Below are 27,479 nucleotides of genomic sequence, written 5' to 3'. Positions count from 1 at the left end.
TCTTGATCTCGTAACATGGCATTGCGGCATCAACAGTCGACCACATGGTGCGGCAACGGAAAGCAATACAATACAATACGGCAACACTGTCTTACCAAACTCCCATGGTTTGTCACAACCTGAAATGCTTCAGGATGAAACTGAGAAAATAGACTATGTGCATGAATTCGAGTAAATTGAGAGACTGGTTATCATACAGCAATCCACAAGCTATCAACCTAGGCACAGGTATTAAAGATGCAGTAAGTATTATCCAGAATACATGCTAGTATATTATAAGTAGACGAAGCATTCGGTATATCTGGGTGAAAAATATATATCATGAGCAATTAAGGTTATAATCATTTCTTCATAACTCAAAATCCCAGACAGAGCCACATCATCATAGATATAGATCAAGTGATCAACATCAGGATCCAAAACTCTCATGGAGACATTTTCAATGATAAAGTAGCAGTTTTCAGGTAGAATGAACTCCTAACAGAAGCAGCTGATAGCAAAACAAAAGGCTAGATATGGAGGGGCAGTGCGAGCACCAGCAGATCCACGAGCTTAATCGATCTCCTGGAGCGAGGCGCCGGTGGCGGCTGCACCCCCGGCGGCGGCGGCGACGTCATCGGCGGTGAACTTGCCCTTGGCCTTGTCGGCGGCGCGGCCCCGGGCCTTGCGCTCGAGGATGGCCTTGCGGTCCTTGTCGAGCTTGAGCTTGGTGACGATGACCTTGGAGGGGTGGATGCCGACGTTGACGGTGGAGCCGTTCACCTTCTCCCTGGTGATCCGCTCGACGTGGATTACCCAGCGGCGGCGGTAGACCTGCACCACCTTGCCCTCGCGGCCCTTGTAGGTGCCACGCACCACCTGCACCTCGTCGTCCTTGCGGATCGGGATGGACCGCACGTTGTACTTGTGGCGGAGCTCCGACGACAGCGCCGCGGACATGAGCACGCGGCGGACAGACGACGGCGCCGTGAAGTGCGCCTTGCGGCACTTCCGCCGGGAGCTCGTGACGCCCGGGTTGCGCTTCATGGCGGCGGCGGCTCTCCTTCCTTACCTGGTCGGCGGCGGCGGCTCTCCTTCCTTACCTGGTCGACGGCGGCGGCGGCTAGGGTTTGGTGGGCGAGCGTGTGGAGGCGGCGGGGGCGGCGCGGTGGGAGGGCGCATCTATACCTTGGTGTGGCTCTAGGGTTTTGTTTGTTCTCCGCTACGTGGCGGCGTGAAGGCGTTCGATGAGGAATGAACGGTGTTGATTTGTTACATTTGAAGCGCAGTTGGGCTCGCTGGTCTTTCTGTTGGGCCTATAATTGTTGTTTGGGCCGATAAGTACTGCATAGTACGAAATCTGATGAATAAGTTTTCAATGACCCGAGGTTGCTTTCTTTCGATTTGAGAGTATTCGATTATTTCATAGCTATTTAATATTATAAATGATGAAATTAATTACTATAAAGTTAAAAAAATATTTAAGAAATATGAGATGATTAATTTATACATACAAACTTTAAATAAACGTGTCGTTTAACCGTTCAGAAAACATGTGTGTTTAGCCGTTTGAAAAATCGTGCGTGCAAAAACCAAAGATAAAGACGGGGATAATCCGTGAGAAAGAGATCAGCCACGATTTAACAGTCATCTTAAGGTTTCATATAAGAGAAGTTCATATATTTAAAAAGGATATAAAAAATGTAGCTACATCCAGATTAAAATGAGAGTAACAGAGTATCTAAGTGGTCAGTGGCTCAGCCTAACACCATTCCCATGCAAATCTAAATACCTAATGCTTTCAATCTCCTGAAGTCAGACAGTTCCATCAAAGTCAAGTTTTATACAGAAAGAATACACCTATCAGTACACAGCTTTTATCCCCAACCATTTCAAACGCCTGAATCTGTCCTGACCCAACCTGGTTGCATTTACATTGCTGATGGAGTGCACACGCCTAAAGCTAAAGCTAACACGAGACAGCAAAGCCTCTGCAAAAAATAAGGCACCCCTCCGACTACCAGTCTACTACCAAAGTACCACCACCACCACCTCATATATAGTACACATAAAACATGCACATATGTTACATTTGGAATTCAGCTGTGAATGTAACTGCAAAAGAATGCCATGGATGCTTGACTGAAGTTACTAGGACGTCATGTTGATGATGCCGGTGAAGTTTGTTCACGAGCCACAACTGTCCTTGCTCCAGGCCAGCAACTGTCGCCAGTGTTTCCTTTGTAAGTATAAAGAAGTTCATTTCCATTGCCCATAACTTTAATGAGTACCCCCGTTGGTATAATAACCGTCTGGACTGTGCGCCTCCATCTCAGCAAGCATTACAGACTTTGCCCTCTGGTACCTATTCCTTTTAGCAGAGATTGCTGATATCGCTGTGAAGGATGAGAAAGTAATGAATTTAAACATGGTGCACTCATGAATGTGAGCTTATACATTTGCTAAAGACAGAAAGGGTTGTAAATAGTGATTTATTGTTCAGGAATATACTCTAGGTTGATAACCTGAAACATTGCTATTTGCGTTAATAGGAACACTGAAATTTTTCAAATGGCATGACAACTGATACGGATGGCCTTAGGTATGGTTTAAGAAAAGAACAGGTAGCACTAACTTAAGATGGAAAGCAATGATCACTCCAGAGATAAGTATGAAGCTGAGAAGTGGTATACTCACAAGTCAAATCTTGAGGGAACTCAAAATCATAATCATACGGTCCTCTTCTGATGCACAGTATGTAGACCACTATGAGTGTGACAAGCAGAACAAAGCCAAGCGAGGCCCCAAGTGCAATTTTGCCAGTTTTGTTCAGCCCTCCTTTCTCCCAGAATAATGCACAAGCAGGTAAAGTAGGCACCCCGCACAGGCCTTTATTACCTGACAGACTGTCAAAACAGAGGATGTTTGTATGAGACAAAATGAATACAAGAGTTACAAGTCATATATCATGGTTCACAGTATATCTACTATTGACTCGTACAGCGACCATGCGCATGCTTGGACTCCCTCATTTGCTTCCACTGATAAGAAACTAAAATATGCCAAATTTAGCACCATCAGGTGCTAGATCTTCATTGAAGCTAGTCAATGCCTAGTACATACATTTCCCTTTTCTAACAACAGCTTGCTTTCACTCAGTTTATCCCTATCTCAACCAGGAGCTCGGAGATCACGGACCTATATTGCTCAGCATTTTCATATTGTAAACGTGGTATTGTTATATCTACAATTCAAAACAATAGTCATCATAACTAATCGCATGATGAAACCTAAAATCTTAACTGGTGGGCCACAGCAAGGGCAGGTGCAGGAGCATGGGACAAAATAGAGCCTGCCGATCATTTCTAAGCCTGAGCATAATATCTCTTTGAATGTGACAACTGGATACACTACCAAATTTTACCGGAAAAAGTGAAGATTGTTTATGTGAAAATACTAAAGGTATCTTACTCTATCACACCACCATGTACGCCAATTGAGTAAAGTCTTTCTGGAACTTGCCCATCAAGTTGATTGTTGTTCAGTAAACTGTACAAGAGATAGTAATTAGTATATTTGTATTGTATGTAAATATACAACAATTGCTGAACATGTCAGCAGTAATGGAAAAAGAAATGTACTCACGCAGTTTGTAATTTGGAGGAACCTATGGTGCCAGGAATGCTTCCAGTAAACTGATTTGATGACAGATCCCTAAAGGAAGACGTAAAAGTTACTCACAAGAGAACCAGAATTACAAATTGATCATGGGTATTATTTAGGGAGCTGCAAACTGAAAAGCACCATTCCATCACTCAAATTTATAGAGGATGTAGTAGCTAATGCATTATCTATAAGGAAGAGAGAATATCTAATGTTAACATATTAAAATGCTATCATTCTTCAGAGACATGCTCTTTTAGACATGAAAAAAATTCCAGACACTGTTTAGAACTGTACGATGACATCATGACCAGTTTGCAAAAATTTCAACCCAAAATCTTATCTGTTCATTGAAAAATAAAAGATCAAGAATAAAAGTACACAATTCCATTTTTTTTTCTTTTTGTTTCCAAATGAGTAGGTCGAATTTTGAGTTAAAATTTTTCAACTTGGTAATTTGTATCTTGTCCTTTTCCCAAATATGTTCCACAAATGAAAGACACTTTCTCATTAATCTCATGAGAATAAAATCCCTTGATAATGCTGCTAGGTTCATGAGTTCTCAATGCAAATGATACGTGCCTAAAGAATGTTGGTTTAACAAAATTATTTTTTAACAAAAATGTATATATCATGAGCATTTGAACTGTGGTGATACCACATCGAATTTTCTAATCTGGAATCAAAAGATTACATGTTGTGAAACAGATAACTATACTCACAATGTCGCAAGTGAAGGTTGGCCTAAGCCAAGAGGTAAGCTTCCAGTCAAAGAATTGTAGCTCAAGTTCCTGGTGAAGCAAATGTATCGTAACTTACAAGGAAGGATGAAAAAGTATCAAACTTGGAAAAAAGGAAAAAAAAGGCATTTCTTTAGCCACGACCGCACAATCTCCAAATGAAAAGAAGAATGATGTAAAATCTTATACAGACACTAATAAATCTATAACAAAAAAGTATCCTGGAGAAATCAGGCAATGAGACAGTAATATTTGTCCATAATTAGGATCTGTGCATTCATGTAAGTGAATGATAATCATGCTGGCCATCAGACCATCATTTACTCACTATGATTGTATTTGTCTCATATGCTTTGGACATAAGTCCACAAATCAATTTCTCCAAATAGAGGAAATAACCATAAAAACAGAACCTAATGCATATGCTGCAGTCTCAACGAGCCCTATGTAAAAATGAGAGAACTTCCTAATGTTAGTTTTTCCGCAAGATTTTTCCATGCTTTCAATTTATTTCCAGGTGGACTATGTACTACTATTTCTTGTTGAATGTATGGTGGCAAGCATTATAATTTAGTTTGACAGGTAAGACGGGAAGTACTTCACTAATTCATACATTTTTCGTTTATAAGGCTATATCATAAATACAATTCTATTTACTTTTACCTAAGCAATGTAACCAGTCTATGAAGCTATGTGGGCTTTGATTTTGATAATTTAAGGTTTAATATATTCCTGTAGTGCAAAAGATACCAATAAAAAAAACCAAGAACTGTTTATATATAAAAACTTTAAATGTCAAAGAAGATCAGGAACAAATTGAAATCGACTTTCAGTGTGTGAAGTGATACTTACAAGCTTATCAAGTCTGTCAGATGACTTATTTCATCAGTAATGTAACCTTTTAGTCCTTGGCTTGCAAGATCCCTGTAGAGGAAAGAAAACAACATACATACACGTTATAACTTTATAACCATAGAAATTTCAATATTTCACGAATATATTATACGTGTTTCCTCAATAATGCTTTTATGAGAAAGAAAGTCCACTACCTTCCATCCTGTCCCATCCAATTACACATAACAATGCTGACACACGTAAATTACTATAAGGGTATCAAGAAATGTGCAACTATGACCAACAGACCCTAAAGTTTGGCCACTTGAATGATTAGTAACTCATCGCAACCAAACAGGAATTAAAAAGAAACTTTTAAATGTAAATTTGAATTTGACAGTTAAGCTCTCTGTCAGATTCTGTTGTGTAGTGGAAACTAGTATTGAGCTGTCAAATTGAGGTATATGTGCATCTTCTTTTTCTGGACATCCTCAAAAATCTATCATTGTTTGATTTCAAGGAAAACATTATCAACTATATTGAGGAAAAAAGGGTGGCTGTACTTGCCAAAACTACTTCACGGCAAACTCCTAAAAAAAGTACTTCACATCTAAGTAGAGCATCCCCACAAAACAGTTGGTGATATGAATAGCGTTGGGCCAACAAATGGTACTTACAGTTGGGTGATCACAAGCCCTTTGTCCTTGCGGAGGCAAGTGACTCCCTCCCATGCATCCCATGTCCTTGGGGCACATGGATCCCCATTCCACCCCATCCTTGCTGGAATTTTCAGGGAATTCTTCAATGCCTTCATTGCAGCGACTGCCGAGACGAATGAAACAATCTTAGAGAAGGTGCAAGGGGAAAATTTTACTAGTCTCCAATTTCATCATCTGAGAGAGCAATCTTCAAACCATCACCTTGATTTGGTACTGTCCTCATCTCAAGTGGCACCATTGCATAATTCTCAAGCCCGCACAGGATCGGTCGTCCTACTACTGGCACAAGCTTCACGCTCATGGTGGAGCTCGTCAAATTGTCCACAATGTAGGTCCACTTGAACGCCGTGAACCCTCCCACCTGCTTGAAAATGTCAATCCTCGTCACGTTCTTCCCGGCAAGCATAACGTCGAACACCCTCTGCCCAGCCGAGCCTATGCCTGCATCGATCTCGGCAAAATGCAACCAGACCATGTACGACATCCTGGTGTCCACCGGCATGAGGTACTCGATCTCGTTGGAGGCATCGCCGCCCGTGGTGATCGCCGACGTGTACAGCTTGGTGGGGAAGTAGTTGGGCGGCTGGTTGCTGCCGAAAACCTTCCTCCCGCCGGCCGTAATGGCGTCGTAGTTGAGGTCATTGTTCCGGAAATCGATGTCGGACTGCCAGACTCGGGAGAAGGCGTCGGAGTCGTTGGTGAAGCCCGGGCCGAAGAGGTTGTTCCCGCAGGTGAGGCGGCCATAGTTGACGAGGATGAGGTCGGCGCCGGTGGTGGCGCCATCGTAGGCGAGCGGGTGCACGGGCGCGACCTCGATGGAGGCGACGCTGGGGGCATCGGTGGAGAGCGAGTAGAAGCAGATGTCGGAGGTGGGGGAGGTGGCGGAGGGGAAGATGAGGTCGGAGTAGGCCCCGTAGCGCGATGCCGGCTCGGGCCACGGGGAGCGGAAGGAGAGGACGAGCGTGGCGGCGGCGGAGACGTCGAAGGACGGGGTGCGGAGCTTGGAGTCGTAGTTGTCGTAGACGGAGAAGAGGCGGAGGTAGTAGCGGCCGGGCGGCAGCGGCAGGGAGTAGCAGGACGACTTGCCGGCCGAGGAGGGCGGGAAGAAGCGGAGCGTCCGCTCCTGCGGCTGCGGGAAGCGGTGCGGCTCCGCGACCATGCCCGCGGCCCCGCCGGCGGAGAAGAACTGGTCGGCGAGCCAGCGGCGGCCGAAGACCGAGATGAAGTCCGTCGCGCCACCGCAGTCGATGTTGTAGCTGTGGTTCGCCGGCGCTGGCGGAGGCAAACCCAAACGATTACCATTTCGAGCTCAATTTCAGCAAAACATTTCCAGCTCCAAGTGAGGTTTAAGCTTACCGCCGGAGAGGAACGGGTCGTCGTCGGAGGCGCGCGCGAGGCCGACGGCCGCGACGAGCAGCGGCAGCAGCAGCCGGAGCCGCATTGGAGATTCCACCTTCGCCGCGGAGTCCGGTCGGCGGTTTGGGGTTTTCGCAGGAGCCCCGGAGGGTGGTGGTGGTGGTGGCGGTAGTAGTGGCGGCGTAGTGGTGGGCGAGGACGGACGGACGCGGTGGTGTGTGTAGGAAGGAGACGAGGGGGGCGAGGTGGCAAGGTAGGTAGGTAGATCTGATCGGACGGTGGAGAGGGGTTCGGGCTCGGCTCGTCCGGCCGCGCGCGGCGGACGGAGTGGCCGCGCCGGGAAGGAGCGGGCAGGGGCAGCAGTAATGGCACGGAGGCGGCGGCCGGCCGGCCGGCTCGCGACGAGGAGGAGGCGAGGTGACGAGACGACGATGCGAGCGAATCTGCTCAGCTTTTTTCCCTTCCGATTCACACGCCTCAGAAGTGGATTACAGCAGAGTATCATGCATGGCATCTCACGTGACCGCTGTAAAAATAATAATTTGGTGCCAACAACTACCATTAGCATCACTCTCGAGAAAAACTGGGACCGGTCCTAACGACTAATTAGTTACTTGCGCTTATTAGCTGATAAAATGATGTGTTTATAGTGCGAGAAATTTTATATAGGCGTTTCTTTAAAAAGCTTAGCAAATCCAATTTTATGAATTTTTTTAGTACTTGATAACTCTTAACTAATTATATGCTAATTATAGTATTAATTAGAGTATCATCACAGGATGCACACTACTGGATTGTACATGTTGGTGCGTCTGGTGCTGGTGCTTTCCACTCTCAGCCAGGTGCGTGCCAGAGAACACTGGTTTACTGCTGCATTTGAAACGTAATGGATGCGTGCGGATTCGGTCGTGTTTGAGAAAAATGAAAGGGTTGGCACTGGCAGCAGGAGGGTCAGGGGCAGCATTCCCGCCAGCGCCGCATGGTCTAAATGCCGCATTATGACTGTTGCATTTGCACAGCCGAAACCACCACAAAAAAAAAAAGGCCCCGTTGAGGCTGCGCAGGTCGTTGCACAGAGACGTGGTGTGGTGGTGCGCCGCACGTTCGATTCGATCCGCCCACCCACCTGCATGCGTCCAACCGATCGATCGAGCGCCAAGAAACGGGCGTCGAGTCGATTCCCCCCGGGGGGCCCGTGTTCTCCGCCGATCAGCACACGCCCGCGCCGCGGCGACGTACCTGTGCAGTGCACGCTGTCCGGCGGGCACTGATCTCCCCTCTCGCAAAACTACTCGTGTACCGGTACATCTCCGTCCCAAACATCAGAAAATGCAGCAGGTGCTGCTCCCGATTGATTCTGATACGTGTACTGCCATCCAATAGACGGTGAATTGGCACTGTTGGTTGGTAATGACCGTGTACTCAGTGCAGAGCCCATTACCGCGGCCTGGGGATCAATCATGAACAATAATGTAAGTTAACGCAGGTATGAATGGCTTACCAGGACGAGGAGAATTTGTTTTGAGAAATAGAAATGTTTGAAATTTTGTATTAATTTATGACCGGCTAGAAAAATTGTAAAAATAGAACTATGTCAAACTTTACGTGGACGATGGGACTTTTATTGATAACAGGGTAAACAAAAGGGTTTTATTAAACTAGAATACACTCGATAAGTGCCACATGGAACTCTCCAAGTACAACATACTTCCTCATCTTCCTCGTCTCTATTGAACTAGGCCATAATATGTAATGTAAGAAATAAATATCGAGGTGCTCTAGTTCAATAGGGTCATGCTTTTATGCCAATGATAAGTAACTGACAGGTGTGGCCCACTTGGATAGAGGCATAGTTTTATAATTTTCGATGCCCAATTCTTATTCTACGGTTTTCTATTTAAATAAATGGTGTTCCTAAATATTTAATGTTATTAATTTTTTTATACACGTTTAACTATTCGTCTTATTAAAAAATTACATAATTATTAGTTATTTTTATATCATTTTATTTATTGTTAAATATATTTTTATGCATATATATATGGAAATTTTAAATAATACGAATAATCAAACATATATAAAAATTCAATAGCATTAAATATTTAGAGATAGATGAAGTATTATTTTTTAAAGAAACATTCGGACAAGGACGTTGCAACCGTCCATATGTTCTTCCCATTCTTACTTATCAATATCGATCTCGATGTATAATAAATGGTCCTAAAGAAACGGGACACATATGAGGATGTTCCACATAGAGTAGCACGCAGAAAGAGATAATGTTTTCCCAGACATACAATTGCATATATTTATATAAAACAATATATATGAGAGTTTGGGATCCCCACACTTTGATTTTTTTAAGTAGGGTCACGAGAGCACAGGAAGGAGGTAGGGGGCAAGGCAAAGCCATGGTGCCCGCGGAAGACGCCAAAGGGCTTCTCTCTCTCGTGCCTTCCTCCGTACTGTAGGACACTACACTCTTACTGTATAGTCATATGGTTTAGGTTTAACTATCACCAGAATAAAACAGCGCTCTTAATGACAGTTTGTTGCAGGCCACTCCTGCTGGTCTACTTGCAGACAAAAAGCTCATCGTAAGCGCGCGCATTTATTTATTCTTAGAAATAAACCTCTAGTATTATAAAAACTATATATATATAATCAACACCAAATTTAACATTTAAATTTTAGAGTAAATTTTATAAAACTATATATATAGTTCGATCAAACTATCGTAAAACTACATATTTAACATTTATTTTATTCCAAAACTATAACTTTTTTATTTATAAAAAAATATAACAGTGGAACTCCAAAACCTACATTTCTAGTCTCAGCACTCAATATGTAGATTTGTGATAATTTGATAAGGTATGTATAGTTTTATAAAATTTACTTCAAATTTTATCAAAATAAGCATAGCACAACAAGGCCCAGAGATCAAAGGCATGCATACATGGGCCCTACAAAAAATATGAAACTTTTCATGGCATAAGTTGGGCCTTAGCTACTAAGAAGATAAAGCCCAACCCAGCCCTATCTCCTGGTCCAAAGGCGGTTTGGTTTAGCCGAGCCAGGCGGCAGGAAGAGGGGAAAAGGAAGGCTCGCTCTTTTTGTCCACCCGGCGAGGTTCAAGCCGGACTTTGAGCCTTGGATAGCGTGCAGAGACGACACGACCGCCATAATTATAGCCGGGATGGAAGTGGAACTAGCGGATTAGCATCGAGAGCTAATGGTCAAGCAGACAAGCATGGTCCATGGAGAAAGGCGCAACGGAAGAAGAAAGGACACGTTCTTTATGCAACTTAACTAGTTTAGATTCTATCGTTTTATTTTCTAGATCGACGTATTTTTTATATAATTATATCAAATTATTTTTAAGCTTTTATAGCTAATAATTAATTGATCATATGTTAATTAATGCCAGGGAACGCCGCCGAAGAAGAAGAAGGTGTCCACGTGGTGGGGCCAACCTGGAGACCGGTGTCGATGCGGATTCCTGGCATCAGCCCACGTCGATCGATCACCGATGTCTCTTTTCTCGTCTCTCTGCCTTTTCTCTACGAGCAACAATATCATTAAAATGTTTATGGGATAACTATATATTATCTATGTTCTGTTATATTATAAGATATAAGTGTGAAATAAAAGAAACCATTGAAAGATGTTTTTTCATTTCAAACATGAATTGATAACCTCCTTTGCCACGGCTTACTGCGTAAATTTGAGGTATCCATTTCAAACATGTACAACCTCAAACTGGTTGTCATTTGTGCCAGACACTAAACAACCATATGATTCTTCAATCGTACAGAGATATTAGGCGTTGTTCTGGGCGTCGATCGCTGTAACGTACTGCATGTAGTACATAACTTGGTTAGGGTAGGAATTAGAGATATTCCTTTTTTTTTCAAAGCCCGTGAGTACAGTAATTATATTCTGAGACCTTACTCTGTTTCGTCCTGATAATTTCATGTGCGAAATTGAGTGTTTCGACCTACTACTCGTTTTGGCCTTGTCACTTTTGACTATTAACTGATATATATGTTGGGAGCAGAACAACTACAAGACTTCTTTTTTTTAAAAAAAAAACGAAGAGCCAAACAAATTAGTACCAAAATCAGCAAGAAATTTACTTCTACCAATAAGCAGATTCGAGTTAGACGGAGCAATTCACCACTAGCTTCGAGAATCTTGTGCCATATTGTCCCTTCTCCTCGAGACCTGAGGTCAAGACGCATGCATGGATACACAGCAGCACATATGCTCCTCCCTCCATGTGGCATTTGCCGTATTCTTCTCTGAAACCGACGTATCACCAACTAACGCCATTTTGATCAGCTAATCCATTGTTCACTACTTCTCTTTCTTTTTTTTTTCACCTATGCATCAGGGCCCTCTTGTTTGTTTTTTTTATAAACGCTAAATGACACATTAACAAATAAAAAATATTTTTTAAATAAATAAATTATATATGTTCTTAGAGATCTAAAATCAAATGATGAAAAATAAACTGCCATAAAGCCTCCAAAATCAACTTAAAATTAAAATTTTAAATTTTAACTTATAAGCATAATCAGAAACGAAAACATCACGGTGTCTACTCCATTTGAGAGACGCATGACGACAAATTGAAGCACGCAAGAGAGCACCATGCATGCACATGCTGCTATCTAAATTTCGCCCGTCTGTGACTCGCTTGTCCGTGGCTGCATGCATACGTAGCACACTACCATTACAGTAGCGGTACTAAAAATCTCTCTGATCAAGATAAAAGGTATAAAGAATCTCTCTGATCGCTGGGCTCCCATTGTATTTTACCCTCTAAAATAAAATAATAGATAATTGCATTGGATTTAATAATATGGACAATATTTCGATCTTTTTTTTTTGCATGGGTAAGTATGTAATGGGTGGAAATAAAGCTGAATTTTGGGACGGAGTGATTACCGTGGGCATTCATATTCTGGTTTTTTGACTTAAAAAGTCAAACGATATATTTGTAAATAAAAAATAGTTTATAAATAAAATTTTTGGATACATACTCTTAACAATTATAAAACAAAGACTAAAAAATAAATTATATGAAAAAGAATCTAAAAATCAATTCTGGATTTAAGCCAAATAAAAAGACGATGCTGTCACCGACCTGGAGCATAGCTACTTACGTCATTAGCGAAATTTTAGAGGGTAATCTATTTCACTTTCCAAAAAAAAAAGACTGTTATATTTTGAAATAAAACATAATTTATAAATACAACTTTTATATACTTATGCTTAACCGTATAAAGAGAAGATGGAAAAAAATACTATAATAATAGACTTTAAAATTTCAAGACTGTAAATTTAAATGTTAGTTTATAAATACAAGAGAAAACGAAAAATGGTACTCCGAGCGGCAGAGGAGGGGAGGACGCTACGGTTTGGTTCAGCATCTGGGTCACATGGTGCAGGTGCATTGAAGAAGGCCACAGTTAACGGACACCAACCTCCATAAATATAAATCGAAGCACCACTGCACTGCAGTTAACGAGCCTCACCTCACCAGCAGCAGCATCCTCTCCTCACCCACCGCCATGATCATCTCCAGTCCCCACAGCCCCCAACATCGCGTTGCCGGATAAAAGCAGCAAAAAGCGGGTGGATCCCATCGCAAATCGCCCTACACACCATCCTTCCTCCTCCATCTCACATCTCCCAACGATGCAATCGCATGCCACGCCGTGCGTGCGTGACAAAGTTTGGAAGCGACGTCATGCGCGTGATTCGGTTACCACCACCTACCAAATCCTCCTCAAAACTCAAAAATGTACCCAAATTCGGGCACATTTGCGTCTTCAAATTCGATCGAACCGGAAAACCAACGAAGCGGCCACGACGGAACATGCACATGAATGAACAGATTCGAATTTGCGTCTTTGCCGAGACATCAAAGAGGCAGCACACTGGACTACTGGAGAAGAAGAGAAGTAGAGAGAGGAGAGGGGCCCCACAGCCAGCAGCAGCACCAGGCAGCGACAAGCAGAGCAGGACAGGCTGGCGTTTGTCCCGTCCTCGCTCGCCTTTCGTCTCTCCCGAAGCCGAGGACCCTGACCGCTGGGCACCACACACGCGGCGGCTCTTAATTTATAATTTTAATCACCGAGATTACTACTTCCTTGATCAGGCTAATTAGCGCTAATCCGTCTTAGCTGGTAGTACTAATCACTCACTGGAGCAGTAGCTAGCTAGCACTTGTTGGAGGTGAAGCCGACGGTGGCCTTGGCCGTGTCGAAGCTGACGCGCGTCCCCTGCTGCTGCACGTTCCCGATGATGGACACCGCCGCGTTCGTCGCCGCGAACGCCAGGCAGTACGTCCCGGCGCCGTCCACCGGGATCAGGTAGTTCTTCGCGGGGAGCCGCAGCTCGCCGCCGCCCTCGAACCGCAGCGCCACCGCCGGCACCTCCACGCTCGTCCGGTCGGAGAGGTCGTAGCACGTGTCGAACAGCGACACGCCGGAGGTCCGCGCCAGGGACTGGGTGCCGCGGGCGAACGCGTCGCGGAGGGCCGCGTAGGCCTGGGGCTGGAGCCGGGTCACGGCCGTGCCGGAGTCCACGATGACGCCGCCGGCGCCCGTGCTGTCCATAGCGAACGCCGAGGGCGGGATGGAGAGGGTCTGCCCGCCCACGGAGATGCCGGAGAGGCCCACGTAGTAGAACGTGCTGGTGCGCGGGCTGCGGATCAGCGGCGCCGTCACCTCCGCGGCGGCGGAGTCGCCGAACTGGAGGGTGGACGCCGAGGGGGAGTCGCGGTCGACGAGGCAGTAGGAGAAGGTGGAGGCGGAGATCTGGGACGGGAAGGAGAGCGGCCCGCCGCCGAGGGCGAGCAGCCCCGCCGCGCCGACGAAGAGCCCCTCGTTGTCGTGGCCGCAGCCGATGGCGACGTTGGAGACCGGGGCGGAGTCGCCGAGCGTGAGCGTCTCGGTGGCGAAGTCGCCGACGGTGTAGGAGCCGTCGCCGTAGGCGACCTCGTAGAGGCACGCGCCGGTGGAGTTGCGGCAGGCGGCAGCGTCGAGGTCGTGGCAGCGCGGGTTGTCGCAGGCGACGGAGGCGTAGGAGGTGGAGAGGGAGGGGTCGAACACCGGGTCGGACTGCTGGTAGCAGTCGGCGCACGGCTGGCATTGCACCCAGGTGACGTCGCTGCCGGTGTCGAGCACCATGTACAGCTGCCGCGCCGGGCTGCCCAGCCCGACGCGGGAGAAGTACTCGCCGCTGCCCAGCCCCACCCCGGACACCACGGGGCCCTGGATCTCCGCCGCCGACGCCTCGAACGCCGTCACGTTCGCCGGCATCAGGTCGGCCCGGGTCAGCCCCTCCGCCGCCATCGCCGCGCGCGCCGACACCGCCGCCGCCCGCGCCGAGTCGCGGCGGAGGCGAGCCAGCACGAGCGACCTGTAGCTCTGGTGCCTCCCCTGCTCCTCCGGCAAGAAGTCCCTGGAGTGAACCCGCAAACCCAGCCCCTCCTCATGCTCCCCCACAACCTCGACGGCGGCGGCGGACTGGTGGAGCGACACGGCCTCCGTGGACACCGCGGCCCTCGCGCGGGACAGCGAGGCGGCGACGTCGAGCGTCTCGGTGGCGAGCGGCGGCGACGCGTGGCGGCGGCAAAGAACCGCTCTTGGCAAGGCGCCGAGGAGGAGGAAGAAGAAGACGAGGAGGAGGACAGGAGGCCGCATTGCTGCCGCTGCTGGTGGCGGAGACAAGCTGGTGGTTGGAGGAGTCAGGAGTGGAGGAGAGCGAAGGGCAACGAATTTAAGGGAGACGAAGCGGCGTCAGCCAGTCAAGCTGCTGCACGAACGAATGGATGGTCCCGTCATTCTTCTTCTTCAGCTGCTCTTGAGCCCTTCTCCTTCACCTTGCAATGAATCGAGATCCATCCATGGCGACAGGTTAAAAACCTAACCAAACCTAACTAACTAGCAACAGTACGATTGATGCCCGTTCTTAACTAAATCGATCGACCACCATTGTTAACACTTAACAAGATGCGAGCATGGACGAGGTGAATAGGATTAGGAAATCATGCGAGCAATTGAAAATTGCGTGGCGCCAGGTGTGTTGCGAAACTAACTAACGACGCATAATAGTATTTGGCTACATATACATACCATCAGTCAGTCACGGATGCTTCGCTACACAGCGTTATTATCAGTTAACAGTATACTAATATCTGTTACTTATCACGAGCTATATATAGTTTGTGAAAAGACAAAACGCCAACTACATGTGTGTGCATCGTTGATTTGATGGTCACCTACGAACAGTTTTGTTTTTCTAAAGCATCACACTGTCGTCGTCTTGTGCTGCTACTGTTTTACTTATTACGATGGTTTACTCATCATGCATCAAGCTTAATTGATCTTGCATCACTGATCTGCTCTGCTGCAGATCGAGCCAAAGTAGCCAATCTGGTTCATGGACCATGCAATGAACACACAGTCTTTCTTGTACTTAAACACCGATGAACTCCTTACAGGGTGGTTGTCGGCATATTTATAAATAAAATTTTTATTTATGTATCGTTAGCGATCTAAAAATTTTCTCTAAGAAAGAAGGATAATGACTCCTTCCATTTTCATTAACAGAAAAAAAATAACCATATATCCAGACATACATAGTGATCTAGAAACTAAAACTGAAAATAAACTTCGCATAAAAAATCTAAAATTAATTTTAAGTTTAAGGTTAAAAATTAAAATTTTTCCATTTAAGAATAACCAGAAACGAAAAAACGGGCGTGCACAAATATAAGCTATCGACCGCTTTGCCCTCATGTCTTCTACTATGGTTTAACTATCACCTGGTTATCTCACGATTATTCTGCGGTTATCACGGTAAGCTTGTGCAATAACCTTCTGAATTTTTTAAACCTCAGAATTTTACTTGGTTAACTACATGGTTATCATGGTAATTAAACATGATACCACCTACTAGCACCGTAACTTTAACCTCAACAAAAAATGGTTGGGAAACCTGCTTCTACCCGACGTGGCACCATGTACATTAGCATATTCGGAAGATGGGAATTACTAAGAGTAGCGTTTTACTTTACTAGGCATACATAAACATGGCAGGAGGAGAATATATCTGGAGAAGAGCCTGTGACTGATCACTCCAGCAGCAGCAGCATCAGCAGCACAAGAATAGAAGGGCCGATAGATAGTGCGTGCATGGGTCATTTCTCCTCGCTTTGTTTGTTAAAAAAATATAGGACTTTGCCTAACGGCCGTAGTGCAATAGCAACTATTAATTAGACCCCGTTTAGTTAGAGATGGTTACATCGACGCATACGGTTGTATATTTAAAGTATTAAATGTAGTATAATTATAAATAAATTCTAGATTCCGCATGAAAACTGCGAGACGAATCTTTTGAGTCTAATTAATACGTCATTAGCACATGTTGGTTACTGTAATACTTATGACTAATCATGCACTAATTAGGCTTAAAAGATTCGTCTCACGATTTCCCCCATAATTGTATAATTAGTTTTATTTTTCATCAACATTTAATGCTTTATTTAGGTGTCCAAAAATTTGGTATGATTTTTTTGCAAAATAATTTTGGAAACTAAACAAGGCCTTACTTCCATTTCATATTAATGAGATGGAGTATTAGTTTTTCATATCTAAATTCATATAGATAATAATAAATCTGATTATATATAAAACATATATACTCTTTTTATATCTAAATTCATATGGATAATAATAAATCTGATCATATATAAAACATATACTGTCGTACATGCTCTCACAGTGGGCGTTTAATTCTACCATTAAACTTACTTTGATTAGTGGGGCAGTAATTACCGTGGCGTGAGACGTACAGTAAATAAATGTAGCATGTGCTGTAATAAATTATGCAACAGCAGCTAGCACTGCAATCCACACACGGACGGGGTACCGGGACATTTAACTTTTTTGCCACTCTTACAAATAACATCTAACATATTTGGTGATATTTGGGAAAGATTAAAGTTTTTTAGTCCATGTCATATCAGATGTTTGGACACTAATTTAGAGTATTAAACGTAGACTATTAATAAAACTCATCTATAATCTTAGAACTAATTTGCGAGACGAATCTATTAAGCCTAATTAATCCATGATTAGACTATGTGATGCTACAGTAAACATTTGCTAATTATGGATTAATTAGGCTTAAAAAATTGTCTTACGGATTAGCTCTCCTTTATAAAATTAGTTTTTTTATTAGTCTATGTTTAATACTTTAAATTAGTGTTAAAACATCCGATGTGACATAGACTAAAACATTTTAGCCTCATCTAAAACACCCCTTTGTTACCCGCTTTATATGACATGTGGGCCCAGTGGTAAATATGTTAGCAATATTTATAAGAGGGGAAAAATTTAATTATTCCTAGAGTATCAGTAAAGTTGGTTAACAACTGTACTCGATTTAGGTAACAAATTACTCTCACTGTAAACATAAGTTCGTTTTCAGACTTGTACTCGCTCTGTACTAAAACAAGTCTAGTCTCACGAGGGCTTATTCGGTTGGAGAAGTTTTTCAAGGATTAATGTCTCTTAGCATTATTCGACTGGTAGGAATAAAATATACTAAGAAAAAGGAAAGGTTTCCACCTATAAGTTATAAAGTTTACGTCCGTTCTAATCTCTTACCAAAAAAAAAGAATTCCTATGGATGGGTCCTATTCCTCTAATATCTTTTCTTTCAATATTTGACAATTATCTTTTTACTTCTACTTGTGCTTATGCTAAAATTTAATTTTTTTAAGGTTTTCCCGTTATATTCTATTTCTCAGCACTTGGTTAAAAACACTTTATTCATAAATGATTATTTTTTGGTTATAAATCGTTTGGCTTTCGATAGAAAAACCAAACAACGAGAGCCTTCGTTAGGTCGGTCGTGTATCTTGCTTTGGTCGTAGTTGTAAAATTTTGCAGCAAAACCAACAGCGGGAGGACCACAGCGCACAGTGAAGGAAGGAGAGGAGAAGGATATCATCGTGTCGATCTGCACAGGGGACAATAAAAGCCGCCGATTTAGGAGCAAATTCGGACATGGATCGTGCATGGATGCGGGAGACGTCCGCTCTCCTGTCTTTCCTCCACCCACCTACTACCTCCATTTCAAAAAAGAATACAGAAAACTTGAGTTCTTAATTAATTATTATATTATAGTTTGATAAAATAGAGAATGAATATATTGAAGTTTGAAGAGTAAGAAATCGAATGCATTAAGATTTAAGGAATAAATAATATTCTAGCCTTTCTAATATGAGGCAGGCTGAAAATGATTTTTTTAGAAGGATGGATCACCATATATTGTACATTCATTTGGCTATGCCAAGTATAGATTATTTATCGGTTTTTGCATGTATGTATCCTAAGATACTAATGTGTTTTTTGCAAAAAAACATACAGAAGTTTATCATCTCAACTTTGTAAAGTAGATTTTTAAATTTATACTAAATAATTTTCTTATTTATATTATTAAATAGATAAAAAAATCATGTACCTTTTTATCTTTCATCTTTTGGCTGCAAAATAACACATCCATTGTGTATGAATTCCCATTGCTACTGTATAGCGTACATCTAGTTTCCTTCCAAGTTATAGCCTGCTTTGTTGCTGGCTGCCAAAAACTACCACTTATCCTCAATCAACGATTTTACTTGTCTTTGTGGGACACAACAAATGATTGTAATATCCTTCTTACTCTCTGGTTTTACAGTGACTTGATGGTCCTGCAACTAAGCTTGTTTTGGTATAGTAAAATTCAGGGCCACCCACCCACCGGGATGGGCCAGGGAGGATCGTGGGCTCCCGAAACAGGCCTACTCCAAAAATCTCTGCAATAAGTGTACGGATAACTTGGTAAAGAACGAAACTTTCCTTCTTCTTGAGAATATTATCTTATCGCAACTTTGTTCTTCATTTATCAAGGTGCTCGTTTAGAGCAGGCATAATAATAAGTGATGTAAGCGAGTACTAAAAATATGTTATATTTATATTTATATGGAGGGGAAAGAAAAGTAGAGAGAAAAAAAACGATTTATAGATATACAGCCAGTTACAGCTCGAAGACACGGAGTTTGTATGCGAGTTGGACCATACATTAATAATATAATATATATTTATACGTAACTATTGTATAAATTAGCTCTTAATAATATGGAAAAATTTTAAAGCTAATAGTTAGCTCTTCTATTAACCTTGCTCTTATTATTTATCGAGGATAAACAAGGGCTCTCCTCCAATGTAGCTTGCATAGGGATGGGTGCGGGTCGATTCATGGGTTATGCATAGCGTCTATATTTTTACTAAATAAATTAACTTTTTCTAACCAACTACGTATTACCCATAGTATGATCATTCCAAAATAGTTGCTGGGTATATTATGGTAATAACTCTAAAGGTACAATAATCTCTTACCACATAGGAGTGCTCTTAGGCTAACACAAGAAAGTTAATTATACCCACATGCTGCTTATGGAAATTAATAAATCAGCAACAACCAGTCCGGACAAGAATCTTACAAGCCAAGTTCTCTATAAAGTGTAAAGCATAAACGCACTTTGCACGGCACAATCCAATTAAAGCCAATATATATATGTAGCAACCACATCCTGTATTCCGGGGTAGCAACCACCTGTATTCCTGTGGGCTAGATATTCTTTTCGTTATTTTTCTTATAAATGGTCAATGCCTCCTCTCCCAACCGTCATGAACACAAACTGTTCATTGCTTGTGAATTTCGTATCCTACGAACTAAATAGTTAGATCATGAAACTTTATATGTTTGTGTAACAGGTCCCCTGCATGTGATAACATTTCTGAGTTTTATATGTGGAATTCTTTAAACTCCTAGGGCTCCATTCGTTTTCACTATAGGATGGTGTGTTTCGACAGTTTCATGCAAAAAAATTTTCTATATAAAAGTTCCTCATCCAACTTTACTAAATCATAATTTTCTAACTTAGTTAATTCAATTCTTTTGTACTTTCAAGTAGCTATAAAAAATCAGACAACCTTTTAAATCATTCAATCTCAAATATCTCGAACACAACTTAGAAATAAACCATCAACGACTATTCTTTTACTTTTCACAGTTTCACCGGATTAATGGTTTTCACCTCCTATATCCCAGCTTTGAGCTCTTTTAGCCTATTGTGTACTTTCTGTCGAACCATTTATGTAGCGAAAGATACTACTAGATCTTAACAATTCTATAAAGATCATCTAATCGCATGGTTCCATATCTTTCAAGGTGGTGATACGTTGTTTTTATAATTAATTTACACTAGTACGTACAGATCATTGATATGGCTTGAAGTCTTTCAATATTGGACCATCGATCGTTAATTCGTTACTCTGTTAGAATGTTTTAGTTGGGTGATACTTATATGCGTATCCACAAAGTGTTAGCTCTTTATGCTGGCATAACAAAAATAAATTCGAGAATAAATGCAAGAGCTACCTTTGCGTTTCTTTCTGAGATGTACAGTTAACACAATCAAAACCTGTACTTCACTTGGAAGAATAATAGTATCCATGAAATTAACATCATCAAAAGTGTTTAAACCAATATTAAAAATTTAATGAAACTAGCACCTCCTTTTAGAATATTACGATCTGAACTGATCTCTATACGATATTCCATCCATCCAACCACCACTGAATACAAGAAAACAACCCGAGTACTATGATAGCAAGATTCAAATGATGAGACAGAGGAGATAAAAAGGAAAAAAAAGAGAAAAAATAGATTAATGCGACCCACGTCTTATGCAAGTGGTAATTTCCACACAAACTTACAGAGCATAAAAGAAATAGACTAATGAATTGATAAGAAATAAATAAAATGAAATTATTATGGTATATTGGAGGATATGCTAGAGTTATATGTTACCTCCTAATCAACGAGTTTAGAGGTAACTACTACCTTTTTTAAAAAAAAAAAAACTTGCTCTAATTCTGTATCATCATTACTGAATCGATGGCCGAGAGATCTCATTCTTGGAAGATCTACGCAAGCTCTCGTATAAGCCCTAATTAATAAACTACAAGGGCATCTACAATAATTACAAGACTTTCGGTGGACAATCACCTTGTCCAGAGATTTTATATACTTCCAGTGCATATCCAATCCTTGTTGGCATGGCATCCTGTAATTTGCCACTAATTAATCCATATGGTGTTCTCCCTTTCTGCCTAAGGAATATACTCCTGCCGGCCTTTAGTTTCTTTAGAGGATTGTTTGGTTTTTTGAAAAAAAAAGTCAAACAAAATATTTATAAATAAAAAAATATGAAGAAATTTTTTATATATGTGTTCTTAGTTATTAAAAGTCAATGATAAAAAATAAACTACGATTAAAACCTCTAAAATTGAATTCAAATTTAAATTAAAAATTTAAATATTAGCTATAAGTATAAGTATAAACGAAAATATTACGAAACTGTTGTTTAAGAGAGCACCACGGCTGCGGATCAATCATTTCAGCCTAGTGAGTCAGTGAGCAGATTCCAAGCTTGTGGGGAAATTAAGGTGCAAGCAGCGGCTAGCTAGGCTAGAATTGGTCATTATCTACTTGTTCTTGCATATAAAAAATTGTGTAATATACTATATGCTAAATATATGCACTCGTGGCAGTCATGCGGTTTCTTTTCTATATTTCCTGCGTCCGGCTTCCTGTTCTGACGTCATTTCAGCTCTTTTTCTTGGATGTTAATTACGTCATTTTTCAGTAGGATGGCCAGTAGAATGATCTGGGACAACTGAGGTTTAAAAGGAATACAAGACCTGATTGCATTGACCTGTCCATCAGAGAAGATAATCTTGAACTCAGATATGCTACACTCACTGGTCAGTCAGTGGTCAGACAGTCTTCACTGGAAAAAGAGTTGGTCAAATGAGCTAAAAGTGTGCACCATACAGCTATACATCTGAGTATGTAGGACTTGGGAAAGTTGGGGGTCTATCAGCGTGTCCTCTTAACTTTTTTTTTTAAAAAAGAAACATTGTCCTCTTAACTTTTAGGGAACATACAACAATATTTTGCAAGCTATCTGCAAAAGAAGAAAAAGGAATTGAACAACCAACATATATCTGGTCTAAACGTTGTCAGGCCTCACTCGGTTACTGGGAAATTTACTTGGATGTAGCTAAGGTTTGCCGAGTTTTGGCTACCTAAGGTTGGTCACGCCGGATTTTGCAGAGTTATTCTAAGATAGACCATGATGACCCAAACTTGGAACTTGAGAAAAGGTCTGTATTTGAAAATCCAGGATGATTCGCGAGCCAAAGTTTAAGTATTTTTCTGCTTCTTTTGACATTCCTAAGCCAATTATTTTTGGTATGCACCATCATGTAAAACGGTAGGTACAGAGATCAGAAATTACACTCATGTTATATTAGAAAAGAATTTTATTCTGGTTGGAACTTGTTCTCTATGCTATGTTATAAGTTAGCTGATATAGCTAGATAAATGATATAATAATACACAATGGCAGCCCTTTTAACAGCTGAGTGTTAACACGAAGGAATCGTCACCAAAGATACCAACGCCAACGCCAATGATCTATCTGTAAATATCTTATTTACACATATAGCCTTAAGAAAGTCAAAAGATTAAATTACTTTACGACTAGGTCATCGCCGTTGGTTATTTACAAACAGTTTGTTACTGCCAAAAGATTGGCACTGATCCCCTCTATGTTAGCGGACACGGATGCGAGGGTGTTGCCGCTTGCATCATCAGTGTCGAGACGTTGGGCACGTTCGAAGTTGATGGGGCCACCTGGTCTAATCAACGCATGTAAAACGAAGAAAGTTATTAGCACATGATTAATTGAGTATTAGCTTTTGCAAACTTGAATAATTTGATTTTTTAAAACAACTTTCATATAATTTTTTTTAAAAAATACACCGTTTAATAGCTTTGGAAGCGTGCGCCTCCGAAAGTGGGAAACGTTTTTATCTTTGGTCAGTTGCGAATCCGCCCGTGGGATCTCGGCACTGAGGAAAAAAAAAGAATGATCAATTTCTGAATACTTTTCTTCAAAACCCTATTTGTGAAATTGGTTTTATAAAGGCCCAAAGTGTAAACAAAATACCAGACCGGCGACGACTACTTGACGAACCGGAGACTGCGGAGTGAGTCCCTGGCGGTGTCGATGATGGCGACGAGACAACGCCACCACCACCGTCCCGCTGATACGCCGGTCGCCGGATCCCCAACTTGGCACTTGGCATGGCAGAGTGATCGAGCCAATCCTGTCCGCTAAAACCAATCAAGTTGCGAGCAGCAGCAGCAGCAGCAGCAGCAGCTATATATATCATGGTCGCCAAAGCATCAGACCACCAACACCAACCAGCTGATCAAGCTGCCGGAGTAGTGAGCTAGACACTACAGTACAGTAGCGTATCGCAAGAGCAAGGCTAGCTCGCTGCTACACGATCGAGCATGTGCTTCAAGTTCTTGTGCTGCTGCTGCTTGGGCGCCACGAACGACTACGGCGAAAACGGCAGCGACGGCGGCTACTACCGCCCCCAGCTCTCCACCACGTCCAGCGGCAACAGCTTACAAGGTGACAGCCCGCCGCCGCCCGCCGCCGGCGAGACCACCACCGGCGGCATACGCCAGCCCATCTCCGCCACCATGACGAGTCCGCCTGCATACTTCGGTGGCGGCGGCGGCGGCGACGCTCGCCGGCAAGAGAAGCCCTTGTGGCCGTAGCACGTCGACGAGGTCTTCGGTGAAGCCGTTGACAACAACAAGGTCGCTCGTCATCGCACTTCCCGGCAACAGTCAATTGCCGCTCCACAATCTTAATTAGCTGAGGAATTACTATTAGGATCATACTTATGTATGCCCTGCTCATTTGCATCCTATATCTTCGTCTGCTTCCACAAAGTTAAAACCTTTTTGTTCTGCTATTGCTCCCATCTGCTGAAAATGGAAGGCACCTCTGGGAGCAGAGTTCAGTCGATCGTTCATGGGTGACAAGATTAATTTCCAGGGAACTTTTTTTTTTTTTTTGGTTTAGCTGAGGTCTTTATCAGTTTTGTTTGGCTTGTGTAGCTGCTTGTGCTTGTAGCTCCCTTCTTCTTGTATGATACTGTACTCCATAATCGAAGTCGACCTCGTGTACATTCAGTCCTAATTTGAGGTTTTGCTACGTGTAATTGTGGATCCTTTCCTGCTGTCAGTTTTTACCTTGTAGAGTTGCAAGTGCCAAATGCTCCTGCAATCTCCTTGAGAACAGCCAGACGATAGATAACATTGTGAAGTCATGTATAAACTGCGATGACGAATTGCAAGCTCTCGTCATTTGAGCTATCTATCGCTGATGAGCCATATCAAATTGAACGAAGCAACCGAAAATAATTCAGGGTATAACTTCCAAATATGTTTTATTAGCGATTTTAAGGCCAGCGATGAAAAATATAATATTACGAGAAAACCCCAAATTAACTTAAAACATTTTTTCAAAATTTTAAATTTTAGTTAAGGCGAATAAGTTAACAAGCAGAGTCTACTCTTCGACTTAACCACGAATTGTGATTGCCGGGTTGGAACCACGTGAAGATACTGTTTATAAACCGTGCTTAAAGATCATGAAAATGACCATGATTAATTCAGCCAAACTTGCACTCGCCTGAACTAGCATATGCAAATTATATAGCAGTACTGCTCCGTCTGTATTTTAACAGATGACATTGTTAAAATTTTGACATATATCTTATCATTCATCTTATTAAAAAAAATTCTATAAATATAAAAAATATAAGTCATAATAAAAAATACATTTATTATAAATCCAATTATAACAAAACGAATAATGATTGCATAAGTTTTTTAAATAGAACAGATCGTTCAACGTGTTTCACGAGATGGACGGCATCTTCTGCTAAAATACTCTACGCAGGGCGTAATGGGTGTGAAGAACATCAATGGCTTGCACCCGACCGCTCGATATTCGACGTCATTTTTGTTACTTTTTTAGCATGTTGATTACGTCATATTTCACTATGTAGGATGCCAGTACAATGTTACAAAAAGGAATAGGGGGGAATAACGGCAAGACCTAACTGCTTTGACCCTTGCACCCTGTCCATACTAGAGCTCCTCACATGCCTCTCAGCACTGGTCAGTGGTCAACAGCCTCAAAGTGTATATACATTTGAAGTATTTCTATCTTTTGAATTGGGGAATCTATTAGCGTGTCAACTTTTTTTATTAAAAAAACCACGCCCAAATGATCTATCAAAGTTTTATATACATTTGAACTATCTCTGTTTCATGAATTGGGGAATCTACTAGCGTGTTCCCTTAATAACTTCCCGGGGAACAAACGAAACAATCAATATTCCTCCAGGAGAATTCCTTTTTATTTTAGTGTAAGCCTTATCAGGTCCTTGGCCGATAATTTGGACGTCCCGATGCCAATTAGCTGTGAAACTTTTGGTCGATGGCAATATGTGCATTGCATAACGATAGGCAGAGAGGGTCAGAATTAACGTTGCCATATCATCTTTAAAAGAAACAAAAGGTAAATATGGTGAGAGAATAAATTCACATGCTCCGTTCAGTTTCTCGTGCATGAGCACACAGCGATAAGCAAAAGGATTTTCGCCTGCCTGTGTCAAACTTGTCAAGCTAAGTGAGCGAGCAATTACGCAAGCATATGCATTTTTACAACGATCGAGACGGCAACAACAACACACCGCCGGCCTCCGCTCCTCTGATTGATTCTCCTCTCTTGAGCCGCCTGCGAAGCTAAAGAAGAAGATGCCTGTCTTGTCCTGCTTCCCCTTCTCTCCTCCCCGCCGCATCGAACCCCTCCACACCACACCACCACGATGATGAGCAATGGACACGGGGTGATTCTTAGATAACTCGTACTCGGTTCTAGTTTAAAAGGTAAAATTTAGTTTATTTAGAGCCTCATTGTTTTGTTTATTTAGAAACGGGTTATTGATGGTAAAACATTAATTTTGGGGTAAAACTTTTGTACGCATGCTTCTAGAGCATCTCCAAGAGACTAGTCAAAATTTACCTCTCCAAATCCTAATTTAACTATTCACGTCAAAAGATTTCATAGCCGAATTGATGTGCACTCTAACAGACTAGTCATCTTCATCAGCTAAATACTAACAGATATGTGGGCCCAACCATGTTTGACTATTGAGATAAGGTGAGAGAGACTAGATTTGGTTATTGAGAGAAAAAAATTTAGCCATTCCAACAACCTATCAGGTTAGATAGCTCTTTTTTTTTGAGATTGTTTTTCACACGATAGCTAAAATTTAGTTTAGCTAGTCATATAGTCAGTCTCTTGGAGATGCTCTTAGGGATCTAAAAATAAAAGACTGGGAAATAAACTTCAGTGATTAAAAATCCTCAAAATCAACTGTACATTTAAATTTAAGATTTAAAATACAAAATTTTAACTTATAAGTATGAATGAAAAGATGGTGGCTTACTTAAGCTAGAGTTGGTCATGGATTACTTAGAGTTGAAGTACCGCCTTATGGCCATTCCTAAGGATGCTGCTATGGTTTGTTGTTCTTAAGATATTTGATTGCCACCGGGGTTGCCTTACCTTTGGGTGTGGGCATCGCCCAACAACAATAAGACGGTTATCGCGTTAAACCACGGCAAATTTATTTAAAGTCTAAATTTAAAATTATGATCTCTATATGCAACAACGGTTCATTGAAACTGAAATGGAAAAATACGGAAAAAAAACTGTAGAACGTAGTAAACATTCTAGAAAATTATAGATATCTCTCGAAAAGTAATATCACATTGCATGATCTATTTTGGCATGACCTTTACTATATTTTTTCAATAAAGGAGAAACTATATCCCAACCATTTATTTTTTTTCTTTCAGTTTCGATGGAGCCTAAAATATGAAGTAAACTTTTGACTTTTTTTCACAAACTTTGTTCGAACGAGACCCACTCCTTCAGTTGAGCTGTGGTTGGATGGATTGAACCGCATGACGCAGCTCAACGGAACTACTAATCTCAACCGTACTTTGCAGTACAATATTTCCCGAGTGATGAAAAAAAAAAGAGCAGAGAGCATCCGGCCGTGCAGACACCATCTGTGGCATTGCTCATTTACTAAGCAAAAGTATCCTGATG

The 27,479-nt window shown here is 42.1% G+C and overlaps 3 protein-coding genes across 3 annotated transcripts; all 3 read right to left on the bottom strand.

Annotated features, from left to right (window-relative positions):
• Positions 1 to 322: 322 nt before the first annotated feature.
• On the bottom strand, positions 323 to 1,113 carry LOC102710059 (60S ribosomal protein L26-1-like). The gene has a single exon (XM_006643670.2). The coding sequence runs from the start codon at positions 1,024 to 1,026 to the stop codon at positions 553 to 555; it is 474 nt and encodes a 157-aa protein (XP_006643733.1). The 5' UTR covers positions 1,027 to 1,113; the 3' UTR covers positions 323 to 552.
• Positions 1,114 to 1,761: 648 nt separating this feature from the next.
• On the bottom strand, positions 1,762 to 7,751 carry LOC102709778 (receptor-like protein 4). The gene is made up of 9 exons (XM_006643669.3): positions 7,292 to 7,751; positions 6,137 to 7,207; positions 5,894 to 6,038; positions 5,235 to 5,306; positions 4,365 to 4,433; positions 3,625 to 3,693; positions 3,451 to 3,528; positions 2,677 to 2,885; positions 1,762 to 2,375 (listed from the first exon to the last, which is right to left on the bottom strand). The coding sequence occupies exons 1-9, from the start codon at positions 7,374 to 7,376 to the stop codon at positions 2,260 to 2,262; spliced, it is 1,914 nt and encodes a 637-aa protein (XP_006643732.1). The 5' UTR covers positions 7,377 to 7,751; the 3' UTR covers positions 1,762 to 2,259.
• Positions 7,752 to 13,195: 5,444 nt separating this feature from the next.
• LOC102712213 (protein ASPARTIC PROTEASE IN GUARD CELL 1) lies at positions 13,196 to 15,255 on the bottom strand. The gene has a single exon (XM_040520224.1). It carries the CDS (start codon positions 15,007 to 15,009, stop codon positions 13,522 to 13,524), a length of 1,488 nt encoding a protein of 495 aa, XP_040376158.1. The 5' UTR covers positions 15,010 to 15,255; the 3' UTR covers positions 13,196 to 13,521.
• Positions 15,256 to 27,479: the final 12,224 nt, after the last annotated feature.

The sequence above is a fragment of the Oryza brachyantha genome, chromosome 1 (genome assembly GCF_000231095.2).
Source record: "Oryza brachyantha chromosome 1, ObraRS2, whole genome shotgun sequence".
Taxonomy (NCBI): Eukaryota; Viridiplantae; Streptophyta; class Magnoliopsida; order Poales; family Poaceae; genus Oryza; species Oryza brachyantha.
This window is presented reverse-complemented; position numbering and strand designations above follow the sequence as displayed.